The sequence below is a fragment of the Lepisosteus oculatus genome, chromosome 3 (assembly GCF_040954835.1).
Source record: "Lepisosteus oculatus isolate fLepOcu1 chromosome 3, fLepOcu1.hap2, whole genome shotgun sequence".
NCBI classification, from domain to species: Eukaryota; Metazoa; Chordata; class Actinopteri; order Semionotiformes; family Lepisosteidae; genus Lepisosteus; species Lepisosteus oculatus.
Window position 1 is genome coordinate 18,209,271 of NC_090698.1, and position 26,655 is coordinate 18,235,925.

Here is a 26,655-nt window from a genome sequence, read left to right on the forward strand (position 1 = left end):
AAGATCAGGAAAATTCTATGCTGTAAAGTATGAAGGACACAGTTACGGCTGAGCCTTCTTCAGGTTCAAGTATTAGTAAAATTTAAATTGTGCTAAGCCATTAGATGAGATGAACGAAGCATGCACCTTTCTTTCTTCAAGAAGCTTCACAAACAGGACTTTGAACTGTACGTGTTTCCAGGAAAGTCCAAATACTGTACAGTATACAGCATGTGAAGCTAAAACAACCAAATAAGACAACAACAAAAACATTTTTTAATAATGAATTTTATGCCAAGTGGTACAATGTCGTAAACTGATGTACAATGAGAAGGAATGTGAAATGCAATTCTAAGTAGAACTGAAAGGCCTGGATACATAAAATTGCATACTTATTGCTACCATACAAAAGACTACTATGACAGATTACATTACATTACCAAAATATATACTGTATACTGCACATATGCATTATGTCTGATCTTTATTGGAATCTCAGCATTTCTCATTTTAATACATGAAAATATAAACGTGTCATTATTGCTCATTAACAAAAATAGTTGGAAAATGTAAAATAAATAAAAAACACTTTATATTAGGGGTGGTATAGTCCACTTGTTTTTTTATAAAATAGCATATACAATATTATATATCAAATGAGATTCAGGAGAACATATTTAACCTACTGATAAATACAGTAACCTGAACTAATGTCTAATTTGATAATATTAGCAAAAACTAAACTATTGTTATATAGTGATGCTATGTTAATGTAAAATTAATTGTTAATAGGTTGTTAATAATGCATTTATAGTGCATAGAGTATTAAGTGTGATCTCCAGCCTTTACACAGATCTCTTACTGCAGAATTTATAGCATGCATGACATTTCTTGAATGTGTCAAGAAATATTTCTTGAGGGAGGCACTTGACTAAAATATCACTAAACAGCATCACATACAGTATATAAAAATCCTGAAACTTTGATCTTTAACTCAGACAGTACCAAAGACACTCTTCAGAATGTAGAACTTCACCACTCAGATGTGGCATTGTTCCTAAGCGTATCTAGTGAAAAGAAGAAACAAAAAAACACCTTTTGGGACATAAACAATAACAATAACATAAGTTTTACATTCATACAAACTAAGGCTGTGACATGTTTCAAAATAAAATAAAGATGTGAGTTTAGACAGCTTATAGAATGAGGGCAAACTTGTTCTTGTACAACCAGTACAAAAAAGAGGGGTTTTCTTCTCAGAAGCAAGCCATTGTGCGCATGCATGACATGGTTTTACAGCTAAATTTTATTACTTTTAATCACAGAAACATTAAGAGTGAAAGTTGTTGCTTTTTTGTACTGCAGTCAGTAAAGTATGCCGCATTCACAAATTCCAGAAAGAGGATGATGCAAACAGTAAATTCAGTGGTTTGTAAGTAAATGATAAAATTCAAAATTAGAAACTGCATTCATGCACCACTTTTCATTCCCTATTAATTATGGAGATTAAACATAATTTCTATATTGATTTTTTGCATCAGCTTTTTTTCTTAATGTGATACTTGTCATGCATTATTGTGTACTATGTTTATAGTAGGTCTGCAAGTCAATATTTGGTGTAATTCAGTTTAAAAAAATCTAAAGCTAAATTCGCAGGTGAATGTTTCCATGTAGCTGAAATGCAGCACTAAACTTTTCTCACAGATTCACTACCATACTGACCTAGGGAAAGCACAGACAAATTACAGTGCCCTCCAAGACTGTTATCTGTCCTGCTACCTCTGTTTCACACTGTGAACTGGAATGGACAGATTTAAGATTACGTGCCAACTGCAGCACAGACAAAGCTCAGGTTTATACCCCCAGTCCTACAGGCATTTCAGCCAGCAATGGAAGAGGCTGCTGTGCTGTGAAATACTGCGTCCTTTACTGAGCCCAGTCCTGTGTCACATCAGGCCAGCTCAGCACTGCCAGTGACACTGCACTTCCCAGGCCACCGTGTCAAGGGGCACAGCCTGCAATCAGACCGGCCTTTTCCAGGTCTGACCCTACACTCTGCTCAGAGGTTTTCATCACAGGAGTTACTTGGGAGACCTGGACGAGCATACTGTATATACATGTACAGATTGGCAAACAATGGGCATCTTGCAGAATCCTACTGAAAAATAGCTGTTTTAGTCTAAAAAAGTATGTTGGACTTGCAATACCATTTGCTAAAGAGTATCATGTTACATTGTTCAAACTAAAGAACTTCATGATATGATTTATTATTATAACACTAGAGCATTATGCGAACATATTGTTTCCTCGTGTGGATTTGAGTTTATATTGTAGTTTTGGCTACTGAAACATATGTACTGTGCCACTCAAATTCGGTCATGGAAAACATATTGATTACTATGTTTATTTTCAGACTTTGAGTTCATATATAAATATTTTCTATTCTAATTAAGAAATTTTTAAAAAAGCTTTATTTTCATTCCACCTACCATAACATAAGAAAAGATACTTAAGAACATGTGCTAGAGATCACACTATGGAAACATACTGTAATAAAGTAAGAAAAATCAAAGGTTATGTTAATCATGAACACTAGATGGTGTTCAAAACTTATGCAGAAGTCTTTCTTTGCTTACAAGTGAACATACGTGTTTTTCTCAGCAATCGGAATGACTAACAGAGGTTCAAAGTAAGAAGAGACTCTTCATATCAGTTGCTGTCTCCAGTATCTCTTGGGGGGTTTCAGAAGACTGATTTATACATTCCTGGATCTTACCTAAAAAATGGGTTTTTTAAATCAAGTACATTGCCTGATTTGAATCCTGACTGCTCCACTGTAGCTGCAATGTGAATATCATAGCTCTGCCTGTGAATGAATACAAAGAAAAACACTTAAACAGAATATAATTCACTTTCAAAACTGAATGAGAGCACATCTACTAAAAACAGTTTTGATACACCAATATGCAATAATCATGGTATAACCAACCATAGAAAAGGAAATGAGATAACTACTGCACACAATTGCAATGCTCATCATCAAGTCTGTAGGAAAATTAAAAATAAATATATAATCTGACACTCATTTAGCATATTTAGCATTCATACTTTTGATTTCACAGGAAAGGATTTCTGCTTAAGATCATGTTAACATATGAATGGAGATAGAAGGCTAAAAAATGAATTTAGAAGTTTTTCTTTATGTTATAATGTGTAAAATTTAGAGCAATATCAAACCACAGTTATCTGCAAAACACAGGATGCACTTGTTCCTCCTCCAGATAACATTGTGAAAAAACTTCTAATCTTTCACAGCTTTGTGAAGGTTTTCTCAAGTTGAACACCATGTTAGCATACAGTATGTGAAATTAAAAAGAACATTACTGTAAGTGGCACACTGGAGCTCAAATCGTAAGTTTGACATCACAAGCAATCAAGTTTCATTGTCAACAAAGAAATACCTCTAAAACAGGAGAATAGGAACACTTTTTATACAAAAATTTGTAGACATCTGGAGCTACAGTAGCTACATAGCCATATTAACAAGGCTCATATCCTGGCTTTTTTCAAGGATTGTTTTTTGGATCAATTAGCTATGAGGTAGATGGGCCAAATGTCTTACTCAAGTTTGCATTTTTGCTTATATTTTTATATTGTTAACTGGGCATCTTCATGCAGAACTTACAGCTGAATATTTCTGTACAAGTACTGTAAATACCTTGTAATCAGATCTTTTAAATGAAGACTTCCCCACGGACATTTTACTAGAGATCAGATTTTCCCAGCTGCTGCACGTGACGAGCACAGATGAGAATGGATATAAGTTTCTAATGTGGGTGGACAGAAAAGCTACAGCACATTTACTTTTGAAGAAATGAAATAAGTCAGGACTGTTACAGCAACCAGAACAGAGATGCTGCATCCAAATCTTGCAATCCTAATGTCACATTTTTAATGGCATTTTGAACTGCTATTAATAAGATGAGGATGAGTGTGAACAGGCCCTGAGGAGAATGATACCGTTAACAGACTTGGTGGAAGATCACTGCCTTCAAGGACAGCAGAACAAAACTTTTTTATATTAAAAAACAAAACAGGCTCTTGTACATATCATTGCCTGAGCAGGCTACCATCTGCCTCACCTCTTGTTAGCTACCAACAGCACTTTTCCAGTCAAAGTCTCCCCAGCTCTGGCAAAGAGTGGTGTTTTCAGAAGACATCGGACTTGGTACCAGTGTGTCAGGGGCTCACTTGGGGATGTGGACAGCCACACAGTTACTCTAAAAATGAAAAATACCAGAACTCCATTTTATATAACTTCAGTATCATTTCACACAATGTAACACAGATGGGAAAACTGTTATTTGCCTTAAGAACATTACCCTTGAAGATAATACTACAAACTGGACTGATGTTTTAAATCCACATTGTATCTCATTTGAACAAAGAACATGCTTCTTTTTAGCAGTCCAGAATTCAACACAGGACCCAAGCTGTGAAGCAAATAAAAAATGTTTTGCCATCACCCTGGCAGTAATTCTTTAAAATGAGTTTCAAACATATGAACATCAGCACGGTAGCACAATTTGTAGGACATGTTTTTATGTTATGTGTTTCTATGTGTTTCATATCTCATAACAAAGTGTTTCAGTAATTTCAAGTGTATTGCAGATGGCACTTACTGAGATCCCACAAATGCCACATCAAACCAGAATGCTAAGCCATGGATCAAACCAGACTGAAGAAGCTGAAAGACAAAAGGTATTTCCATCCTGCCAACCCAGAGAAGACACATGCTGTTATGACAAGGCTCGGTTACAATTGACAAGTAGAAATGTACTGTATATACTGTATGGTAAGAACAGTACAATTCAGAAGTTTGAAAACACCTTGTACACCGCTAATTGGGAAGAGAACAATACTGTTCATTCTTTACTGTAATCCCTTGGTTCATGTTTGCATTCCTGACTGATCGTTTTTATTAGGAAAACTGCACAAAACTGCAAACTTGTGAGGGGGTTATTGTTGATAAATCATGTGCTAAGGAAAGACAGCATATTCAAACCTATAGACAGTATACGAATCAAAGATTCTGTACAGTAATATGTTAAATCTTGCAGCATTATATATGATATATAATACATCATAATATATAAATAATGATTTATAATATACAAGATTTTTGTTAATGATCAACTGTTTAAAACATTACTGAGTATTTCATGTCTAAACAAGGTAAGGATGACAGATACTTTGATACCACATTAATACAGATTTTTTAACATCCATCCAATGTTTGTACAGTAGCACACAACTGCTTCAGTCCTTCAGTAATTACCAGACAGCATGGCAGTGGATACTGTAGTAAAGCATTAGGTAAAAACCATTAGTTTTCATTTCTTTCCTTGCAGCCATCTGTTCAACTGTTCAGTTTTATAATTTGGGCTGGGAGATCATTCCATAGCCGTGAAGTAACAAAACAAAGTGTTATCTTCTAAAATTCAAAGCCTTGTTTTGGGTCCAGAGTTCAAATGACATGGTGAAGATAGCAGTTTCACTGAATCATTCAGGTACCAAACAGCTCAAGCCTCTAAAGGTGAGCAGCAGAATTTAAAACATTATTCCATGGGAATCCAGATCCAGGAAATTAAAACAGCAGAGTTATGCTCATATATTTTAATTTTAGTTAAAGTTTGACCTGCAGAGTTCTCAACAGTGCAGCCTATAGCATGGGAATGTACAGTATTAACTCCATTGCATCAGACTAGGTCAGTCTCAATTTTATAGAAATGAGCTTCAGATACAAAAGTGAAGATTTCTCATGTCCTGAGTATTTGCACAATGGTGATGGTATTCCAACACCATCGATAGTCAAACTATAGCTGACACACTTCCAGAGCTGATAAAGACGGAAATTCAACATAACTTGAATTGAAGTTCCTTCTGTTTTTAACATCATCTAAGCAACATGACAACCTGATTGCTAAACTGAAACATTAGTAGTAGGCTACGCATGCGAATAAGAATGTATAAATTGGAATGAAACTAAAAAAATTAGCTTATTAGTACAGTAACCTGTGCAAATCCTCTTCTTTGGCCTCAAGGAAATTAATGGTGTATTTGATAGATTTTGCCACTAGAATTCGCATGTCAAAAGTGTCCTGAAAAGAATACAAACATTGTTTTAAGTCAAAATCACATTTAATTATAATTTACAAAGTTTCATTTACAGTTTAAATGTGCCATGATCTACACATGGTCTCAAAGCTGAAGGTGAAAAATACTTTATATTCTCTATGTTTTACTGAATGGCTCATGTCCAAACCTCTGCATATAATTCTTCTGTCAAACAGAATACCCAGAAACACTTTGAACCACATTTACATTCAAAATTAATTAAAATTGTGTTAAACTTCACTGACATAACTTTCTGAGTGTGTTCTTTTGTTAATGTTAAATATTTGCTTTTGAATTCCTTGGTTCCTTGGGATCATTTTTGGACAGGAGCACCTTCAGTTTGGTGGACATCCTATCAGCATTTGAGTTGGTTTTCTACAGGTTTTCCAATTTCTTCTTGCCAAATGCACGCCGTTTAGGTCAATTGGTGTTGGATATATTGTTCCTATAGGTGTATGTGCCTTGTGATGCACCAGTATCCTTTTCCAGTGTGTAGTCCTGCCTTGTGCCCTTAACTATTACTACAGGGTCCCGAGAGACCCCCACCAGAAACAAGCAGCTGCCTGGCAATGGAATGGATGGCTTAAAATACAGTTATCATTATGAGTTAACATTATGAGACTAGTAAATAAAATTGTTGATTTTATATTTGCAGCTTAGACTTTGTCTTGTTCCTTTTACTGTCTGATAAAAAAAACACATAGTGCAGAATAAAATGAGAGAAAAGAAAACTTACCACAACTGGCTGTCTAAAATATTCCTCAACAGATGCATTATGAAGACCTGTCAAATTAATCCCATAGAAACATGTCTGATGCCTAAAGAGAACCACAAAGAACTTTTAAACACGCTTTTGTTTACCTCCAGTTTGGCATGGACATCACAGACAAGCCAATTGTGTCTTGAGTGCTCTGTATGTCAAACCATTTTCATTAAAACCATGTAGACAATCCTAATCTCTGCTTTAAACCCAAAATAATACACCAAGAATAATACACTATTATGAAGTGTTTATACAGTTTGTAGGGGAAAAAGCATTTAAAATCTATTTTTATTCACAAAAACTTACACCAGATGACAAAAATAAAATGTGGCACATTAGAAGCAAGAAATAAGCGTAATTATGCATCTTAGCAGACACTTACAGTAGTTATAATTTCAACATTCTGTGCAACAATAACAATAGTTGTATTATACCCATGTTCACCTAGATCTGTGAATAATGTATCAAATGACTTTTATTTGAATGTTTAAATTCAATTTCTTTTACCTACACAGCTTCTTATTGTTAATTTACAGGCCTACATTTTTATCCAAAGTAATTTACACCATATCCATCCAAACAGCTAGGAGATTTACTGAAATAATCTGAGAGAAGAACCTTCTATAATTGTACCACTGCATAAGATTTGAACGTCCAACCATCCTATTACATTTTAAGAACTTTTCGCTTAAAATGATAAAATTCTCCACAATGATACAGGCCTAACTTAAAGTACATCATGCTTAAAAGTAAAACAAGCTTCAACAGTGACCTGTCAGCACCACCACAACTTACTCTGAAGCTAGAGTTAAGGTGAGTAAGATAATACTACAGGAGGAATGTTTATACACTGGTACAATTACAACTCATTTATTCTTTATAGGCCAGCATGTTTAACATTTTCACAGAAATGACTCATTCATATAGCTCTCTTCTTTTTGATTTAAGATATGCTGGGCGTGAAGTAGCAATGCACAGGAATGTAAGCAATGGAACTCTTGGCAACAGGGTCATGGGTTCAAATCCCTCATGGGCATGCTCTTATTTTATCCATGAGCAAAATACTACATGTGTTCCTGTCAAACCTTTGCTCTTTCAGGCAAAATTTCTCCTCAATATACAGTATGTCTGGATGAGATCCATAGATAAATTAACTAACTTTTAAACAGGCTAGATGGGCCAAATGGCTTTCTCTTATTTATAATGGTTCTTATGGTCTTATGTTCACTAAGCTGTATACTGTAACTGGTTAAGGCAGGGAGTCATGATACTCTACATACAGTCAGGAATGGTGGAGAAAAGCATAAGATCACAATGCTAAAAGTTTTATGTGATATAATTTCAAAGAGAGGACCGTGCTCTGGGAATGTTGATGGTAGAAGTGTTACAAGGTCATCAGCAGTAAATCCTAGCAGCCCTATCAGTGGATATGTAGCATCCATGATCCATCAAGCACTGTAGCTACCCAGGGTCCACCGGAGGCATTGCCTTTACACGATCTACAGTACATCTACTTGTGCAGGTTGTCATAATGGAAGGCCCATTCATCTGGTTACAGAAATCAGTTTACTCACAGAGTTTAACATTTAGAGCAGCCAGTCCTACAGTGTGACACTATAATTCAGTGTAACACAGCTGCTATCAGTCAGTATGAATGACAGCTCCTTGTATTATTAACCAATTTTAGTGTTTGGCTCTTAAGTCAAAAAGATGCAGCTCATTAATCACTAAATCCAGCAAAGATTGGGCTGTTTGCTTTTGTTTGCCTTTTTACCTACATTGCAAGTGCAAGATACATTCAGTGTGAGCACTGTAACTGTCACTGAACACATGGAGCACAACACATGCTCAACCGTGTTCACTGGAACATCAAGGATTTGCTTTCCAGGCAAGAAAAAATGCTCTCAACAACACATATGATGTGTGTTGTTAACAGATGATGTGTTGTTAACTTCTGGTCAGTGGGTTTACTCATAACATTTCCAGGGATTGTTTGATGTATCAAATAACTTTTTGCTTAATGACTCTGGTCTTCAAATTCACAGCAGAAATGTACTTTCACATCAATAAGAAATATATACTCCTGAAACATCTCTACAGCTTTAATCTTTTCCTGCCATTCTCAAGAATTGAGTTAAGAAAGAGTTGTTAACTGTAATGGAAAAAATACTTTGAATGGTGCCTTGTCTTTATCAATTAATGAAATCATTCCAAGAATGATAGCAGGTACTTTTCTGTTGCTTGTTTTGTAGTTACCAAAATACTTGTGGGACATGGGTACAGTGGTTAGCATTCCTACCGTACACCGCTGTGGCCATGGGTTCAATTCCTGTGGTATTATCTGATCTGTTTCTGTGATTGTTTTTGAGTGCGTTTTCGCTGGGTGCTCCATTTTCTTACCATTATGTCGAAATAAATAATGGTAGGTTTATCTGGCTTCTGGAAAAACTGATATTGGTGTGAGAATTTGTGTGTTTGTGTCTGTCTGGCCACTGTAGGCACCGTTTGAGCTCTGTTTGGACTGGCATCCTATCCAAAGTGTATCCTGCCTTGCAACTGCTGCTTGCTGGGATTGGATTTCTAACCTTGTAATTGGTTAGAAAATGGATGTCTGGAAGGAGTGTCTTTGAGGTCTTTTACACATGTTGGTATTCAGACTCCCTAATTTCAGTGACTTTTTGAGTACAACTGTCAAAGCATTTATTTACACATGCATACATATTATAATTATCATTCATAGTTAAGCAGGTCTCATAAGTCTAATTTTATTGTCAACAGCAAGAAAACAGGGAAACTGATCCAATGAAACAATTAATATCTAATTTGGAATGAATACCACAATACTTTCTCACAGCTGAGGACCAGAGCTGAGGATAACTGGCCTAAAGTGCATTGGAGAGAGATTCAAAAGATCCAAGCTATGCCTTAGGTTTTAAGCACTTTGTGCCACAGAATTGCTGCACAGTTGAAGTTAGGACTACAGAGATGTGATCTGTAATTTCCTAACTGATTGAAGGCTGCTGGGCTGCTTTTGGGCCAAAGAAAGGATTTCATTAGCCAAAGTAACAAAGGCCTGAGTCATATCTGGATTGTACTGGAGCATTTTATAGCACCAGATATTTAGTCTGGATGTTAAAGTGCACTATGAAATTCCTAGCCCAGTGGGAGATGAATCTTACTGGCCAATTTCACCAATCACATCCTAACCTAAAGCTATCAAGTCATTGTACTGGCTGTTACTGTCAACATAGATCCATATACTGTACAAAAGTACTGGTAACTTGAAAGTATTAGTATGGGATTATTCCTAAATTAAATATGGGTACCTAAATCCCTAGGAAAATGAGAGGAAAGCTCTGAACTAACTTTACAAGCATAAACTTTTGGGGTTAAAGGCCTCTGAGACACTGTAAGAAAGGTAACACATTCACCTAGTCTAGCTCATTAGCTCATTTACTTTAATGTGCTTCATTTCTTTGATTTTAATGAATATGTGGTTTCAAGGGAGATCATTATATTCTGAATGGGCAATTTACAATTTACAATATAATAATACTAAGCCACGATCCTGTCCAGTGTCTTCTTGTATTCTGTCTACCTGAACCCTTGATGACTTAATTGGGTCAATTAAGGCTATCCTCTCCTTAGATCCAGAAGAGAATATAATTAAAATGTATCAGTTTACAGTACATTATTTTAAAATAGGCCTTACCATGAAGTACGGCAATGCATTTTTAGGAGTATTAATTATGATTCTGTCTTTTCAGCACAATCAAAAGAAAAAGCTGAATGCAAACAAGTATAAAAACTAATATTTTAAGTCATTTAGACTATTAAAACTTAGAAACATTAAATATTTAACCTAAATAAGTATGAAATCTATAGTAGATACATTTTGGTAAACATTAAAGACTGACAGGGCTAGTAAATTTGACATCAGTAGAACCACTGGATAAAATGTGAGGAGAAATCTTTTCCTTTAATCATCTTTTGGCTTAGTGCAAAACACAGGCCTTCAGTTCAACACACACCCTACAGCTGTCACTCAGTGCTAGTTTGGTAGTTAGAATTCCATTTCAATTAATTTAATTCACAATTATGTGTAATTTAGTTAATGTGCTGTGAGGCTGCCTAGAGGGTAAACGTTTCTTGATTAGGTATAGGACAAACTCAGCAACATGCAGTTCCAAACCATGGGGATACATGATACATGTCAGATACATGTCTTACCAGAACTTTGAACGGGAGTAGTGCTCCATGTAAAGAGGCTCATCAGTAAAAGGTGCCAGGTGAATGTCGCTGAAGGTTGGAAACATCATTCCTGTGGAGGGTAACAATCCATACACAGCACAAATTACTGTCAAACAGTGTTGTTGAAGACTATCAGGAACATTCAAAGCTTTTAGTTCCAGAGCACAACAGGCTTCTAATTTGCTAAAAGCAATTATAAACTACATGCCAATCCAACTGCAGACGTTATAGGTGTTGAAATGTGAATGCAAGAACATCCTTTTCACATGAATGCAAACATAATTTGGGGATATATATATATATGGGTGTGTTAAGATAGAAAAAATAGAATATTTCCAATACATTTTAAAAAAAAGTATAATTGTTCATTCTGGCTGCTTCGTGCTTCAGTTTTAAATATCTACACATAGAACCATCTATATAACAAACAATTTAAGAATGCAGGAATCCCATGAGGCCTGAAAGGTTTGTATGAAAAGCAAATATTATCAATTTTTAGACTTTGCACAGATTTCTAGAATTAGATTTTAATGTGTAGAACTTGTTAACTAACATGTTAAATCCTCAATTACTTAGTGCCAATTTCAATTCAACCGAGTGCCACTCACAACCCTCTGGTATCTCCTAAAGATATTTCCTGTTGTCACAGATCAGCTGTCTCAGGTCAGCAGGCATGGCTGTGACTCAATTCTTAAACAAAACTGCTTTCCCTTTCTAATCTCAGAGGAATTATCAGAACACAGTTCGTTCAAAAGATTGGTACAGACTGGCAATTTACCTTACCTAATTATCTGACTTGAAACACAAGGGACCCTTTGATGTATAACAGTTTATAATAAATTAATAGTGAATTAAAGGTGACTGGTGCTTAACTCTAGCCGTTAAACCTTTACTATATTGATATTATTTCTTAAATACAAGTGACTCCTGTAATTTAGAAATAATTACATATAATACAAAAATTACAATTAATTCAAAAATTATGAAAATAACCTTATCATCATTTTAAAGCACCAGATTTATATTGAATAGTCTATTGTGGTTAATTAATATACTGTCTGCTATGATTCCTGCAGACTTTCCTCAATCAGTCAAGCAACGCTTGTGAAATGTGCAATACTGAAAGTTTGCAGTGACGTTGATTAAAACGGCTTAAAAAACATGATTGGTTATTACACTTTCCAGAATTATGTGTTCAAGACATTATACATGCCACTTGCAAAATAACTTTTACAGTGTGCCATATACTTTTACCTGTCTCAGATCATACGACAATTACACCAAATTAATTCTGAATGATTCAAACCATTCACAGCACTGTTTTGCATTTTATTAATGGCAGAGTCATGAATAAAGGAAGTACTGGCACACCTCCTCATACTGTACATACCTTTGGGTTTCAGCCACTTTTTTGAATGGAGGTAACTCTCCAGCATTCTTTCATTTAGCAACATGTATCCTATGGGCTCAGAAATGATGATATCTACATTTTCTGGAAAAGAAACTTCTTCAATCTTCCCAGCCAAGACTATTATTTTTTCAGAGAGGTTGTTGCTCTTAACCAGAATCTAAAATAAAGAAAAATATAATGGTGTTAAAATAATTGATGTTCTGCATTAAAAAATTGCAAACACTCTTAAATTGATGAGTTATGCTTCTTTATTTTCTAAACCATGTACTGTTGGTTTTAGTTGACCACCTTAAACCCCTTTCAAAAGTGGTGATTGACTCTTTCTGCAAATATTCATACTGTATATACCATAGATGCAGTAACCAGGTTACTCTGACCGGAAGCACTATCACCACAGTTCTGTTCTTTGTGTGAGGTTCATTGGCTTATGAACAATAAATCAGGATTAACTCTGCTAAAGGTACACTGTACTGACAGGCAACTAATTTATCTGACTACACACATTATTCATATTTTAATAATCTATAAAAGGTGATATTAGCATTTAATCATCATATTAGCATGTAAACTATATTTGAACACTAGAAATTATCATATTTACAACTTGTTCAATATTACAACCTCTGCAAGGTACAGATATTGCAGTGCTGCAAAGATTTGATCATATTTCTGAATACACTTAAAAATGTGTCAGGTGAAACTGGATGAGCCTAGATGTGTCAAATGTTTTGCCCAGCAAGGATACAGGGCTGTGGGATACCAACGTTTGAAGATATGAGCTGCTCTTTATCACAGATATCTGAATGTTATACTGTACCAGATTTGCAGACATTACAGTAGATAATGTGAACGCTGATGGTGTTCAGTTTTATTATGCACATAACCCACATTCCAATGTACATGTGGCCCATATTTGGTTCAACATTTCAAATGCCTGCATCAAACAAATGAATGCTTTATGCTAAGTTGACATTTCAGCTCAATTTAATTTTCCTCTCTGAATTTCACAGCACAAAAAGATGTGAAATCTTTTCAACAGAATTACATATTTCAAAGATTTTTTTAGAAAAAAGTGTTCTGAAGCAATGTGACAAAAGCATTGTATCGTAATTTTAAAAATGTGACACACTAACATGTGGAGAAACAGTGTAACTGATACTTAATAATTAAAAAAAAACAACATTGCTAGATTCCCAGTCCCTGTTGACACGCCAAGAAATCTGTCTTCAAAGTACTCCTACAACCACTCATTGCACAATTGTTTCTGGAGCTGCACATGCTACAGCGATGGAATCATGAAGATATTTTGTCATTCTTAATGATCCAGCACTTAAGAGGCTGTCCCTTGCATGCCTTTGACTTTTCCTGGTGTGTGGTAAGGCTAGCTTCCTGTTTGTTCAACTGTTTTTCTGACATTTTTTGTTTCGCTATGCTCAGGCACACCATCTCTCATGTGCTATGAAATGAATCATGAGGCAAAGAATACAACTCATGCAGCAAGCCTAACATTTGTGTGGAGGCAAGAGAGATTCAAAGGCAGGCCTTTTGTCTAAATATAGTCTGTGATGAGTGATTAAAGTTTCAGCATGGTTGCCCTGTATGGAACTAATGGCCTGAAACGAGGATATTAGAGGAGCCGTGGTTTCTCAAAAAAGGTGGACTCTTGAGCAGATGTCAAGCACAGTATTAGGTAAAGGGAAAGAGAGCTGACTGAAAGAAATGATAAATACACATCTGGTTCTAATCTCAGAAATAATATTGCCATTTTCTAAAAATAAAAAAAAAACAAAAATAAAGTTGGCTGAATTGTAAAGGAAAAATGCATCCATCCAGAAAAATGCACATTTCCTTTGCCAAAGAAATGCTTTATTAGCTGAAAGTTCCTATAAACCATTAAAACCTAGGAATTTTCAAGTCTGAACTCAAGTACAGGAAACAGTTTTAACTTTTATAATACTCTGAGACAGAATATTTTACAATACCAATGAAGTTAAATAAACACCATCTTTAAATTTCTAGAATCCAGCAATGATTGATAAAATCAAATATTGTGTTTGATCTTGTATGTATTCTATTTAACTCGATTAATGTAACCGGCAAATACAAAACAAATCTTGGTTAAGAAAAACTAACCAAGATATTAACAATACATAATATGTCAAGGAATATACATCATTAGTATGCACATATAATGTATATATTCTGTATATACAGCATATGTGCATACTAAAGTCTTAGTTTAATCAAAACTTTAAAAGTAACATAAACTGCTAGCTAGAAATATGCTTTTTTTTCCTTTCAGTGGTTCCAAGTTCTGTGCTGGTAAGAAAAAAAAAGCCTCATGACTGCTAAACTCATTTTCAGTACACAAGCACTGTAGATTATTTTATTATGTTTTATACAACATTCCTGCTGGTGCTCATCTAAGAAACCAGAGTTCTCATTATAAAACCAGTCCTTGATGCTGGAAGATTAGGGATGGAAGATGAAACCTGAAAGAAGACATTGTTTTCATTTCCTAATTTAAATTTTTCCCCAGCTGTAAATTTGATCCATATGAAGAGAATATTAGGAGGTACTTACACACTCCTGTAGTCGTGGTGACAATAAATGAAGAGGGGGCATGATTGTACATATTCAAAACCAAAATAAGATATTAAATCTATGCTATATTCAGGATGGAAACCAAACTCATTAACTTGTGTCTATGAGCCACAATCAGAAACAGGTAATGTTTAGAGAATATCAAAGAGGGTATATACATTTGGAATCCGTAAATAATACCCACCTTAGCATATTTTGCCACAGAACTAGCCTCAACAGCGTAGACCTTTCTTGCTCCTGCTTGAATTGCAAAGAATGAAAGGATCCCTGATCCACAACCAACATCTAAAACAACCTGAAAAAAATATTAGCCTATTAGAATGACATCTGTCACCTATCAGCTGTACAAGAGTACAATGACACACATTGTTCTCTTGTACAATGTTACTACTGCACCAGTTGGGGATAATGTTATACATCTGTTTCAATACGGATATTATTGTCAGTCAGTGCCTAACATGAATTGTCAATGAGCACAGTAAATAAGAGGATGCTGACCCGTGCTTGGCTTGGGCTTGACACCTTGACATGTGCTACAGAAGGAGAGAGCAGTATATCTATTGTATATCACAAATATACTGTACACCATGTGTTTACCCAGAAACAGGCATAGATCACATACTGTAGGCCTAGATCACAGCAAGATTACTGTGTAATTTCCACAATCTTTGTTTGGCGGAATATTTGCTGTAGCTCATGTGGATACGTTTACTGCAGCCATGCTTTTTTACGGTCCAGAGCATGTTCTCTGCATACAGTAACTGTGAATTTTATACTGATGGTGCTTGAGGAATTATTTACAGACCATTAAGGTTTCAGAATATTTAAGTATGTACTGTATGTTGAATGTCATCCAGTGATGACTTTGAAAATGTGTTACAGGGTTCGGGGCTACAAGTATAGGATCACCATAACACTGTAAACAAAAAGCAGAGGAGAAGGTTACCTTCACTCTTGTTGTTGCCCCTGGTTTATTGATAAAAAGCACAGCTTAGTATTACAGACAAAATAACCTCTTTTAACACAACATCTTATTTATAATTGAAACACAGCAAAATACACTGCTGAGAATGATCATTGTTACCATCCATATTGTTGCCTAAAAAAACTTTACATATATTAATAGTTAACATTTGAAAACTCCAACATATTAATAGTGTAATTGACATGGTAAGGGGTGACCCCTCAAAAATGATCCCTGCCTTGTGTATGACTACGCCATCTAGTAATTATAAAGGGTGCTGGCCCCTTTACTACCTTGCCATAGGCACTTTTCATCTCCCAGAATCACCAGTACATCCACAGACCAGACCAGACAATTATTATACGTAATTAATTACAGCCTATCATTCTACTCATCACCCAAAAGTATCCCCATAATACAAATATTTCTATAACTGCCTTCCCAGTACGCATAACAAAAAATAATCTGCCAGCAGCACTTACTGACAGAATAGTATAAAGAAACACTATGGAACCAAGTTAGCGAACAAACATCCCTGATGAGAATTCCAACAGCATTTTTCCCGCAACCAGCTCCAATCGATGACCTGGTTTGGATCCTTCCCTTACACCCAAGGAAAAGGATGAATTTGGCTGTATTTCTAATAGTTCTCAGTATATAATAGATCATCTTGATATCTACAGTATTTAAATGTTGAATATTCTGAACATGAAATAATAAAAATAAAGTAAACTTAATATGGGAAAACAGGATGTACTCACCTTGTTTTTGAAGTCAACTTCATTCTGTAGTATTGCTTTATGGTATGTAGCGGTTCTCAGAAAATCCTGGAGCATGTTCTGTTGCTGTGATAAACAGCCATAGAACTAAAACAAAAGACATAAAAATTACATAAGAAACACAACATGAGACAATATGTTGTTATAAACTTCCCTCATTAAAAAGACTGGTTTGCTACACATTAGCTCTTCTTTACCTCAATGGGTCTTTTCAATTTTCAGCCTTTTTTTCCCTTACTAGTGTAAGTCCGCTCATTTTTTTAAAATTTCATCACTGGATTGGCATAATGGAGCATCGATGTCAGTTACAGTTCAAAACCCAAATAACCAACAACTCGCCATGTATGATTATTTCTCATTCAGTAGTGGAGAAGCATGTTAACACTATTATATTTACATTCTCATATCACTAGGCTAAAAAAGATGCCAGGGTTGTGCTCTGTATATGAGAGTCACAAAACCAGAACCGGCAGGAAACGAGTGCAAAAATAAAAAAAAAAACAAGATTCTCATAGATCACCTGTCTCATCATAATGTGGTCATTTACTCAAGTCAGTTGCTGGGCCACTTCAGCTGTTGAAATATTTACTCAGGTGTACCTGATGTTGCAGCAGCTTTCTTTGAGCATTTCTCCAAGTTTTTTTAAAATATTTTTAATCCTTTAAAGCATAGGGTCATTTACTGGCATGCTGAAAATTGCCATTTCATTTCATTTTGTACATCCTCTCCAACATAACTCTTCACAACTGGGCTATGTCCTTGGTTCCACTCTTCTCAGTATCCATTTTTTAGCACTGGTTAGTTTCTTTGGTATTTCATCATTTTTATTTCTAATATTCTAAACTATGTTTGCCTTGCACCTGACATTAAATATCTGCATTGGCCCAGTACTTAGATGTTTAAAATACTTCATTTAATTTTTAGATTTAATTTCTGACAAGATCAGAATTAAGTTGATTGGTATTCCTTAGGAATTCTGCACGTGTTTGCATATTGACCGTAAATGCTCAGGATTCTTGGCATCATCTTTGATCCATGCCTTATATTTGAAACTCATATCCACAGGGCTACTAAAGTATCTTTTTTAATCTTCCTAACACTGCTCCTTTGCTTTTGTATCTCTCCCAATCTAATGCAGAAAAGCTCACGCATAATTTTGTCTTTTCTTGGCTTGATTATTATAGTGAATTCAGATTGAATTGGTGTATCCAAACATATTTTTTACATGTTGCAGCATGTTAAGGACTCAGATTCTCGGATCTAAACTAAAAGAAAAAACTAAAAAACTAAAATGTGTACAGGATGTCCCCTGTAATGGAAAGTTACTGAAGAAAAGTGTTTTATCCCAAAAATGTCATTTAAGGGCAGAGCTGTGTTGTAAAACCAGCTGGATTCTATGAACAAAGTGTGATTGTACTCAGCGAGTCAAGGCCATGGGATGTTCTAAGAATATGTTTATCTCTGCCCCAGCAAAAAAGGCAGATACAAAACTACACGTAGCTGTCTTCTCTGTCCTTCAAGGCTAAGACCTACTGTATAAGGACTGGAAAATTACTGTCTTCCCTGTCTTTATATTACTAACCAACCATAATGAAGTAAACAAGTTGAGGTGTTGCATCAGCTACAGTAAGTGTATAAAATAAGGGACCTTTCTCTATTTTACTTTGGAAATCGGCTTGCACTTGCTGCACAGACTAGTGGTTGCTGTCTTTCCCTATTGAGCAATATGACTAAATGCCTTACTGAGTGAATGAGAACACCTTTCCTGTCCCTTCTTTGATAAAAATTCCACGACACCCCTTTTCAGCATGTTTGAATAGGCTCCCTGTGGATTTAAAATAAATATGAAAATAGTGCTGCTCACCGTAAAGGTTTGAATGATTTATCACCTACAATTACCTGAAAATACTGCAGTGCTGAAGAATCGTCTGTGCGCTGATGAAAGACCGACTGTTCTTTCTTAGAAGCTCTGCAACTCTTCAAAACATTGTAGAAATCACAGAATTCTAAAATTATAAAAAAAACAACTCACATAATCTAAATACATATAGCTTATCGCTAAATATTTTCATAGGTTTTCCTATGCATGTTGCTTCAAAGAGCTTGAAGTTCTGATTAATATCTTTAATATTGAATGTTAACCTCAAAGATCCTGGTTTTGGGAAAGAATCGCACACATTTTTATTTTTCTCAGAGTAACTGGCTTATCACTTTTTCACTCAACACTAAACAGAACACAAAGAAGATGCCTCACAAGTTCTATAAAAGGCACACACTCTTTTTCTGGGAAGACTTTCTAGGAAATCCATGTATGTTTCCAAACAAAGCAAATGAAGGCAAATTAAATTATATTTTTTAATATAATTAATAATAATAATTGCTTACACTTATATAGCGCTTTTCTGGACACTCCGCTCAAAGCGCTTTACAGGTAATGGGGACTCCCCTCCACCACCACCAATGTGCAGCATCCACCTGGATGATGCGAAGGCAGCCATAGTGCGCCAGAACGCTCACCACACATCAGCTATCAGTGGGGAGGAGAGTAGAGTAATGAAACCAATTCATAGAGGGGGATTATTAGGAGGCCATGATCGGTAAGGGCTAATGGGAAATTTGGCCAGGACGCTGGGGTTACACCCCTACTCTTTTCGAGAAACGCACTGGGATTTTTATTGACCACAGAGAGTCAGGCCCTCGGTTTTACATCTCATCTGAAGGACGGTGCCTGTCTACAGTATAGTGTCCTCCGTCACTATACTGGGGTATTAGGACCCACATGGACCACAGGATGAGCGCCCCCTGCTGGCCCCACTAACACCTCTTCCAGCAGCAACCTTAGTTTTTCCTGGGAGGTCTCCCATCCAGGTACTGACCAGGCTCACACCTGCTTAGCTTCAGTGGGTTGTCAGTTGTGAGTTGCAGAGTGATATGGCTGCTGGTTTAAAAAATACGTGTCGGTTTCTCTTAACTGATAATTCCTGCCTTTCATTATTTTATTTTTTAGATTAGATCACTAACAGGCAGGGAATTATTTGGGCTTTGATTAAATTATCTGTACCAGAGAGTGGATACTTTCCCATTTTTAATATGTAGCAGATACTGTATCTTTTACTTAAGAGCATTCAAATAGAGAGAGCAAATAAATTAATGCCAGAAAGGAATAAAGACCTTATGTCTAATTAATATAATCTGAAATGCAACCCTGTTGCCTGAATAAATACTGCTACTTGTTGACACTCTTCTCCAATATCTCAGTACCAAAGCCTTTCCTTCAGAATCCTTACTCTTTCAAGATTACCAACACTTCACATTTTGTCTGAATGTTCAATACAATGTTTTTCTTTTTTCTTCAAAGGGAATACTTCATCTCAAGTGCTATTTTTATTTATCTGAACGTATCTTAACTTGTTTCATTTTTGGAATTAAAAGAATGATACTGTGATGGGCCTGTCTATAAATAAGGTGACACGTGAAGCCTTAGCATATTAGAGTTCACAGAGACGAAGACTGCAGGGCAGGGAGATAGTATTCAGTGAACTCTTCAAAGTGCTCACAAATGTTTACTCTACAAACAGCCCAGCACTAACTAGTAATGTGTACACCCCCTGTATCCCAAATATACCCCTTCAACAATTTTCTAATAACTGAATAATTCACTGCAAGAGAGATTATGTTTAATCATCTGAGGCCTTACTGACCTCTAGTGGCAGGTCAGTTCTAACTACTATCCTTACTAAAGCTGGCCTCCCACAGTTCCCTCACAGAAACAGTTTTAGTTGAAGAACAGCATCAGCTAGAGTCCATTTGTTTCTGAACAGACCACCTAATTCTAATTCATTGTCTATGCATCTGGCAGGTTGCACATAGGCAGAAACATGGTTGCGCTTTCACTTAAGTAGTGCAGTTCTCTTAAGGTGTTAAATAAACCTTATATACCAACTGTAAAAGACTAAATTCTGATTTCTCCATTGTCTTCATTGATATAAGTCATTATCATTGATTTTCTGCATGAAGTCTTAGAGTCAGTTCAGAATATGTTTACTCTAGTAAAGCAAGAGTATAGGAAGTCCAAAGCATCCAAAACCTTTTCCTGGAATGCATAACTAAACTAGAGATTAGTGCCAAAAATCCACGTTTTAATATCCAATAATAAAAGCTACTAGCCTTTATTTGTGTCACTTTATTGTGATACTGAGACTGGAATAAGTCAAAATAGGTACAGGATATGAAACATTTTTTTCCACCAGTGGTCTAATTCTCTTCACGTGGACTCATTCATATGGTCAACATATGTTCTGGAAAAGGTGGCATATTGTTTAATCTTGCAGAAATGCACTCATATTGATTTCCCCCCAGTATTAGTAATGTCACAAACTTTTCTGCAATGGTTTGCATGGAAAGCAAAGCCATATTAGTTTAAGTATATTCATCACATCCTGATCACATGCATTTAATATCCCAATTGCTTGTGCACAGAATTGAGTGAAAGTAAACTGAAAGTGTAGTGATTAATAAGAAGTACTCACCACTGTCTGATCTAAACTGCAGCAGGACACTGATGTAGCCCAATGTAATCAGCAGAGACTGTGTTCCAGCACGGCAGCACTCTGTCTCCCGGCCCACTGAGAATTTAAAAACACAAACTCCATCTCCTAAAGGCAGAAAAAAATGATACACTCATGTAAAATGGAAATGGGAATTTAGAATTGTTTTGAAAGAAGGAATAATAATTTTAAAATCTAGAACTGACCTTAACCCTGAGAAAAGAGACACTTTTTTATAAAAACTTTCATAAATACAAAAAAACACATGATGTGTTTATCCTGTACCCATCAACTCCTCATTGAAGCATAACCTTTTTAATTCTAAAACGTCAGTTTTAGATCTGTCAGTTTTCTTTTTGAATCCAGAGAACCAAAGCTTTCAATTTACTATGTATTATTTTAATATAATACATACATTCTTATAAAGACGTTCTTTATTTCATGTAACTTTCATTTGTCATTATTAATATGACATGACAGTTTCACTCTGGAGCTTTTCAGTAGAGAACTCTGTTAACAGGATTTTGACAGTAATTTCTGGGGATTTTCATTTAAAATGGATTTTTTCTTCTGCCTTTTTCAGTGAGGCTGGTTCACCTTTGTTTCGTAGCTGTCATCTAGACAGAAGAGGTGATGGAGAGAAGTGTATCCAAACTGTTGTATTTTGGCATTTTCATATCATTGAGCAATATACCACTTCCAAAACATGAAGTTTAATAGAGATCAACATTCTGCATTGTTGTACCTCTTGCAAACATGACTCACTGAAATTGTTTTTATTGTAGTACAAATTATGTTTTATAGGAAAGGATATCTTAAAAAAACTATCTAATTTTTAATTACACAGGCATGTATTGTTATTTTGATTAATTATCATTAATGAGGATTAAACTAACCTTCATTTACAGTACATGTATGTGCTGTAAGTAACTTTCTTGTTGCTATTAAGCACACTGTTGTTTCTCTATTTTAATAAGTAAAAATACAATCATAGTAAGAAATACCAAACCATTTTAAAGAAAAAGCTAATAAAAAATGAATACAGACATAAATACAACAGAACTGCAAAAACATTTTTATCCTTTGTTTAACTGTACAATGGTAATTTCAAATAAAAAACTTTATTTACCTCTTAAACTTAACATACTGTATTCTAACCACTTTATCTAATACACAGTCGCAAGAGAGCTGGAGCCAATCCTGGCAAGCAACAGATGCAAGGCAGGATACACACTGAATGGGTAGCCAGTCCCTCACAGGGCAGACAGACTCAAACACACATACTGTACACTCACACTAGGGACAATTTTAAAGAAGTCAATTAACCTACCATTATGTCTTTGGAAACATTGTTGAACACCCATGTGAATATTCTGAGAATGTAAGAACTTATAAAACTCTGAGAACATAGGAAATGCTCAAAGGTAGTACCCCAAAAACTTAACCCATGGCTGCAGTGCTGCATGGCTAAACTGCTAATCACTGCACCACTGTGTGGACCCTAATAATACATATAAAATAAGAAAGAGGGTGACCAGGATCTTAATTTAATATATATATTAAATATATATACATACTTTGCACAATAGTAAATCATGTTAATCATACCATTATCTTTTAAGTTAAAATTCTGGATGCAGAACAAGCATCCCAGCTAAGATGATGCTTCCACTGGAGCCCTTTTTTTCTGAACTACCCATCATCTCATATCGCCAATCACCTAATCTGCGTAACCTTCTTCTTCACAACTCTCGCAATCATCCGCTCCAGGCACTTTCCTCAACAACAGAACTCACTGCATCATTTGTAAATATATATACTATATATATATATCCAATACCAAGCTCATTGGCCCCTCTGGACACTTCCGGATCACTCAGATGGCATCTTATATCTCCAGCAACCTTGTTTACCTCATATCTTTGCAGAAAATGCCCAGCTATCTACATTAGTGAAACAGGAAGGAGACTAGGAGACCACTTCAGGGAACAAGTTAGGGCTTTGAGGATCAAAGATCTTTCCCAGCCCATAGTTTCTCATTTCACCTCTAATGGCCATGACCATACTGATCTCTCCTTCTGCGTTCTCAAAGAGGGGTTTCTCAATTCCTATTGCAGAAAGACATCCAAAACCAAAATTATCCTGTGACTACAGTAGGATCAGACCTTCCCCCTTCTCTCAACGACAGACTTGTTTCCTTCTAATCCTCGCTGTTCATTTGCAGGTTTTGACTTCACACCTTTCTTCACTTGTCTTGACTTCACACCACCTGAGTGTCCATGCTGCTTCTCTCCTGCTCCCACCTCCTCTCCACTCCCAGCTTGTATTCTCCCATGCTTTATCAGCTGCTGATTTCCCTCCCTTTCTCACATCTGAAGAAGGCTCCACAGCCGAAACGTTGTGTTTTCTTTTCTTCTCTTTTTAGCATGGAATAAACCTTTACGTGTTCCAGCCCAGCTAAGAGCCTGGTATACCTTGAAAATGTAAAGTATATTCTGCCAATGCTTCCAAATGAATTGCTCTGTTATCTGATCCCGTTAGCCAAAAACAGAAACTGCTGGCTGCCAGACTCAGTGTACCGTATTAAGAAAAACAATTTTCTGGAATAGACAATGTTTGGTTCACATGAAAGAGTCTCTCTGACTGGGCTGACAAGGCACTCTGGACTTGGAATGCATTCCCTAAATATAAACAATAAAGACATCAATCTTTCATCTGTCAATGCATTTATTACAAGCCCATACAAAAAAAGACAAAACAAGGAGAACACCTGCATACATGGTAAATGCTTAAGTGGGAAGGTCATTATACACAGACCAGACTTATTCAAGTGCTTTTATACAGTAAACTATAAATCACTGTATATACCTTTAGCATTTAACTATTTAAACTGTGTGAAATGTGGTTGCTTACTGTGTTAAAACTACTGATTGTTTTCTTTGCTTGTCAGCATCTAGAAAAGTGAGGATCTTTGGATGTCTGCGTGGCATCCTCACATCTTTCAAAGTGATGACAAGGATGGTATGCTTACAAAAAGCTGCCATTTAACTGTTTTAGAGTTCATTTTCTATTCATATTTCTTTTTCAGAGTGCTAAACATTTTTTTACATGCTGCAATGTCTTGTCTACAGTATATACAGCATCTAACTGGGCTTAATAAGATCATTAACCTTTTATCATAGAAGTTAAACTTGTTGCAGCTTTTTAATTATTTTATCAGACTCAGCTCATGCGTAATCACGCATATTTAGGTTATGTGATGTGAAATGTTGAGAGAAAGTGTAAAACGTTTGTTAGAAAAATACTGTACATGTGTTTAGCATTACAATTTACGATAAATTGGTGAATTGTTAAAAGACGCTTGAATATTACTTGACACACTAAACAGTTCATGGATACCACAGTGTATTTTAAAATAAATCTTACTATATGTTTTAAAGTAAGTAGAAATTTAAGATGGTCGTTTACAAAATAACCATAACAGACTACGCGTAATTACGCAAATTTATGGGATACATTATTAAACACTACTTTGTATCTACAAAACTGGAAAGAGATTAATCTGTGAATTCAACACAAACATACAGTAAACTTCGGTTTTCAAATGCTTTGAACGTACAGTACTGTAGCAACTTCAAAGGGTAAAGACAGTTGATCCAGTTGTGCTTTTGCTATAGTGCACAAAAGACAAGTTTGTTCAGTGTCTTACTGAACAATGAACACGTTCGCGGTTATCATTTCAGAAACCGATACAGAATTATATTTGGATACATAATTACTATAATCGTCAACATCTTTAATTGATATTTTTCGATTTATCATCTAAATACAGAATAGTTACACACACCAGTACACTCGTACTCCTGATCCCTATTTAACTACGTTTTTGATAGCCTATCAGAACAGTCATGCCACATTGATTTTACAAAAAAATTAAGACTCGACATAATGGTATATGCTTTCATTAATCTGCAATTAAACAAAAGCTAAATGTTTTTTTTTTACCAAAAGCTTTCCTGCACATTTAACTCATACACAAATTAATTTTAGAAATACAATAAGTTCGAGGAAAAATGCTAAGTGAGAAGAAAATTCCAATGACTGTCAGTTGCAGAGCAAATTTATTTTTAAATTTGCAAAACGATTTGACTCTTGATTTAAGTGGAGTAAGAATGGTCTTGATTTACCGTCTCTGACAGTTAGTTCTGTCTCCCCTTCTTCTCCGCCCACCTGGAGTATAAGATTCTGATGCTGGTGTTGGTCGCAGAGCTTAATATCCCTGTTTTCCAGATCTTCTTTAAGAAAACGAAGGTTGACAGCGAAACAATCACTTTGTGTTGAACCTTCCATGATCCCCCTCAACATTTTCAACCCACATGCACCGCTGTCTTGTTTTAAAACTCCACTTGGCGGGCATCTGCTGCGGAGCAGTCAACTTCTCCTGGCATCTGGCGCTGGGGACGTAAAACGAAGGAAAAAAAGAAGAGACGAACGCTTGTTGGAGCAAACCCGGCGACTCCTAGTGGGATGTTGCAAAACTATTACATTTCTTTAGAAATCGCAGATTAATACATTAGATAGGACATAATCACTCCATTCCGACTACAAAATTTCCGGGTGAGCCTCCTTATAATGTATGCATAGTTTAATTTCTTGAAAACAGACTGGTGTTTAAAACTGAGGTTTCATCCCTAAAACACTAAATAACCATTTTTGAGCATTTCTTCCTGGAAGAAGACAAATGTTTTTACCAAGGGTGAGAAATGGTGGCGAGTCAGTGCTAGTTTTACAGTTTTGGAGTTTGGTTTTGGCAAGGTGTGCTATCGCTGTAGATTCTATATGACCTTCCATTATCATTTTTTTTTAATTGCTCTGATAATAGCACAAACACATACTGTACCGTCCACAATATTTGGCATCTTTCAATCGACTAGCATGAGTGCAACTACCAGGGTATAGCCCACGTTTTGCTCTGTGCTGAAGGCTATGGCTCTGGATTAGCACAACAAGCTCTTAAAGATAAATCAGACACTAAAAGTGCATAGAAATCCAGGATGAGAAAAATAATGACTACTAGGAAAATGACTTCCTGGTTCAGAGTGCCTGGTATTTTACAGGGAATATAATCAGTTAAAACTGAAGAGATAATACCACACAAATTGATCAATTAGAAACACAAT

General features: G+C 35.8%; 1 protein-coding gene across 1 annotated transcript; it reads right to left on the reverse strand.

Annotated features, from left to right (window-relative positions):
* Window positions 1–73: 73 nt before the first annotated feature.
* On the reverse strand, window positions 74–25,928 carry carm1l (coactivator-associated arginine methyltransferase 1, like). Its single transcript, XM_006627264.3, has 13 exons — window positions 25,663–25,928; window positions 21,458–21,583; window positions 18,828–18,934; window positions 16,911–17,015; window positions 15,370–15,480; window positions 12,561–12,738; window positions 11,150–11,240; window positions 6,893–6,974; window positions 6,055–6,140; window positions 4,662–4,751; window positions 4,122–4,259; window positions 2,756–2,845; window positions 74–1,046 (listed from the first exon to the last, which is right to left on the reverse strand). The coding sequence occupies exons 1-13, from the start codon at window positions 25,838–25,840 to the stop codon at window positions 1,037–1,039; spliced, it is 1,392 nt and encodes a 463-aa protein (XP_006627327.2). The 5' UTR covers window positions 25,841–25,928; the 3' UTR covers window positions 74–1,036.
* Window positions 25,929–26,655: the final 727 nt, after the last annotated feature.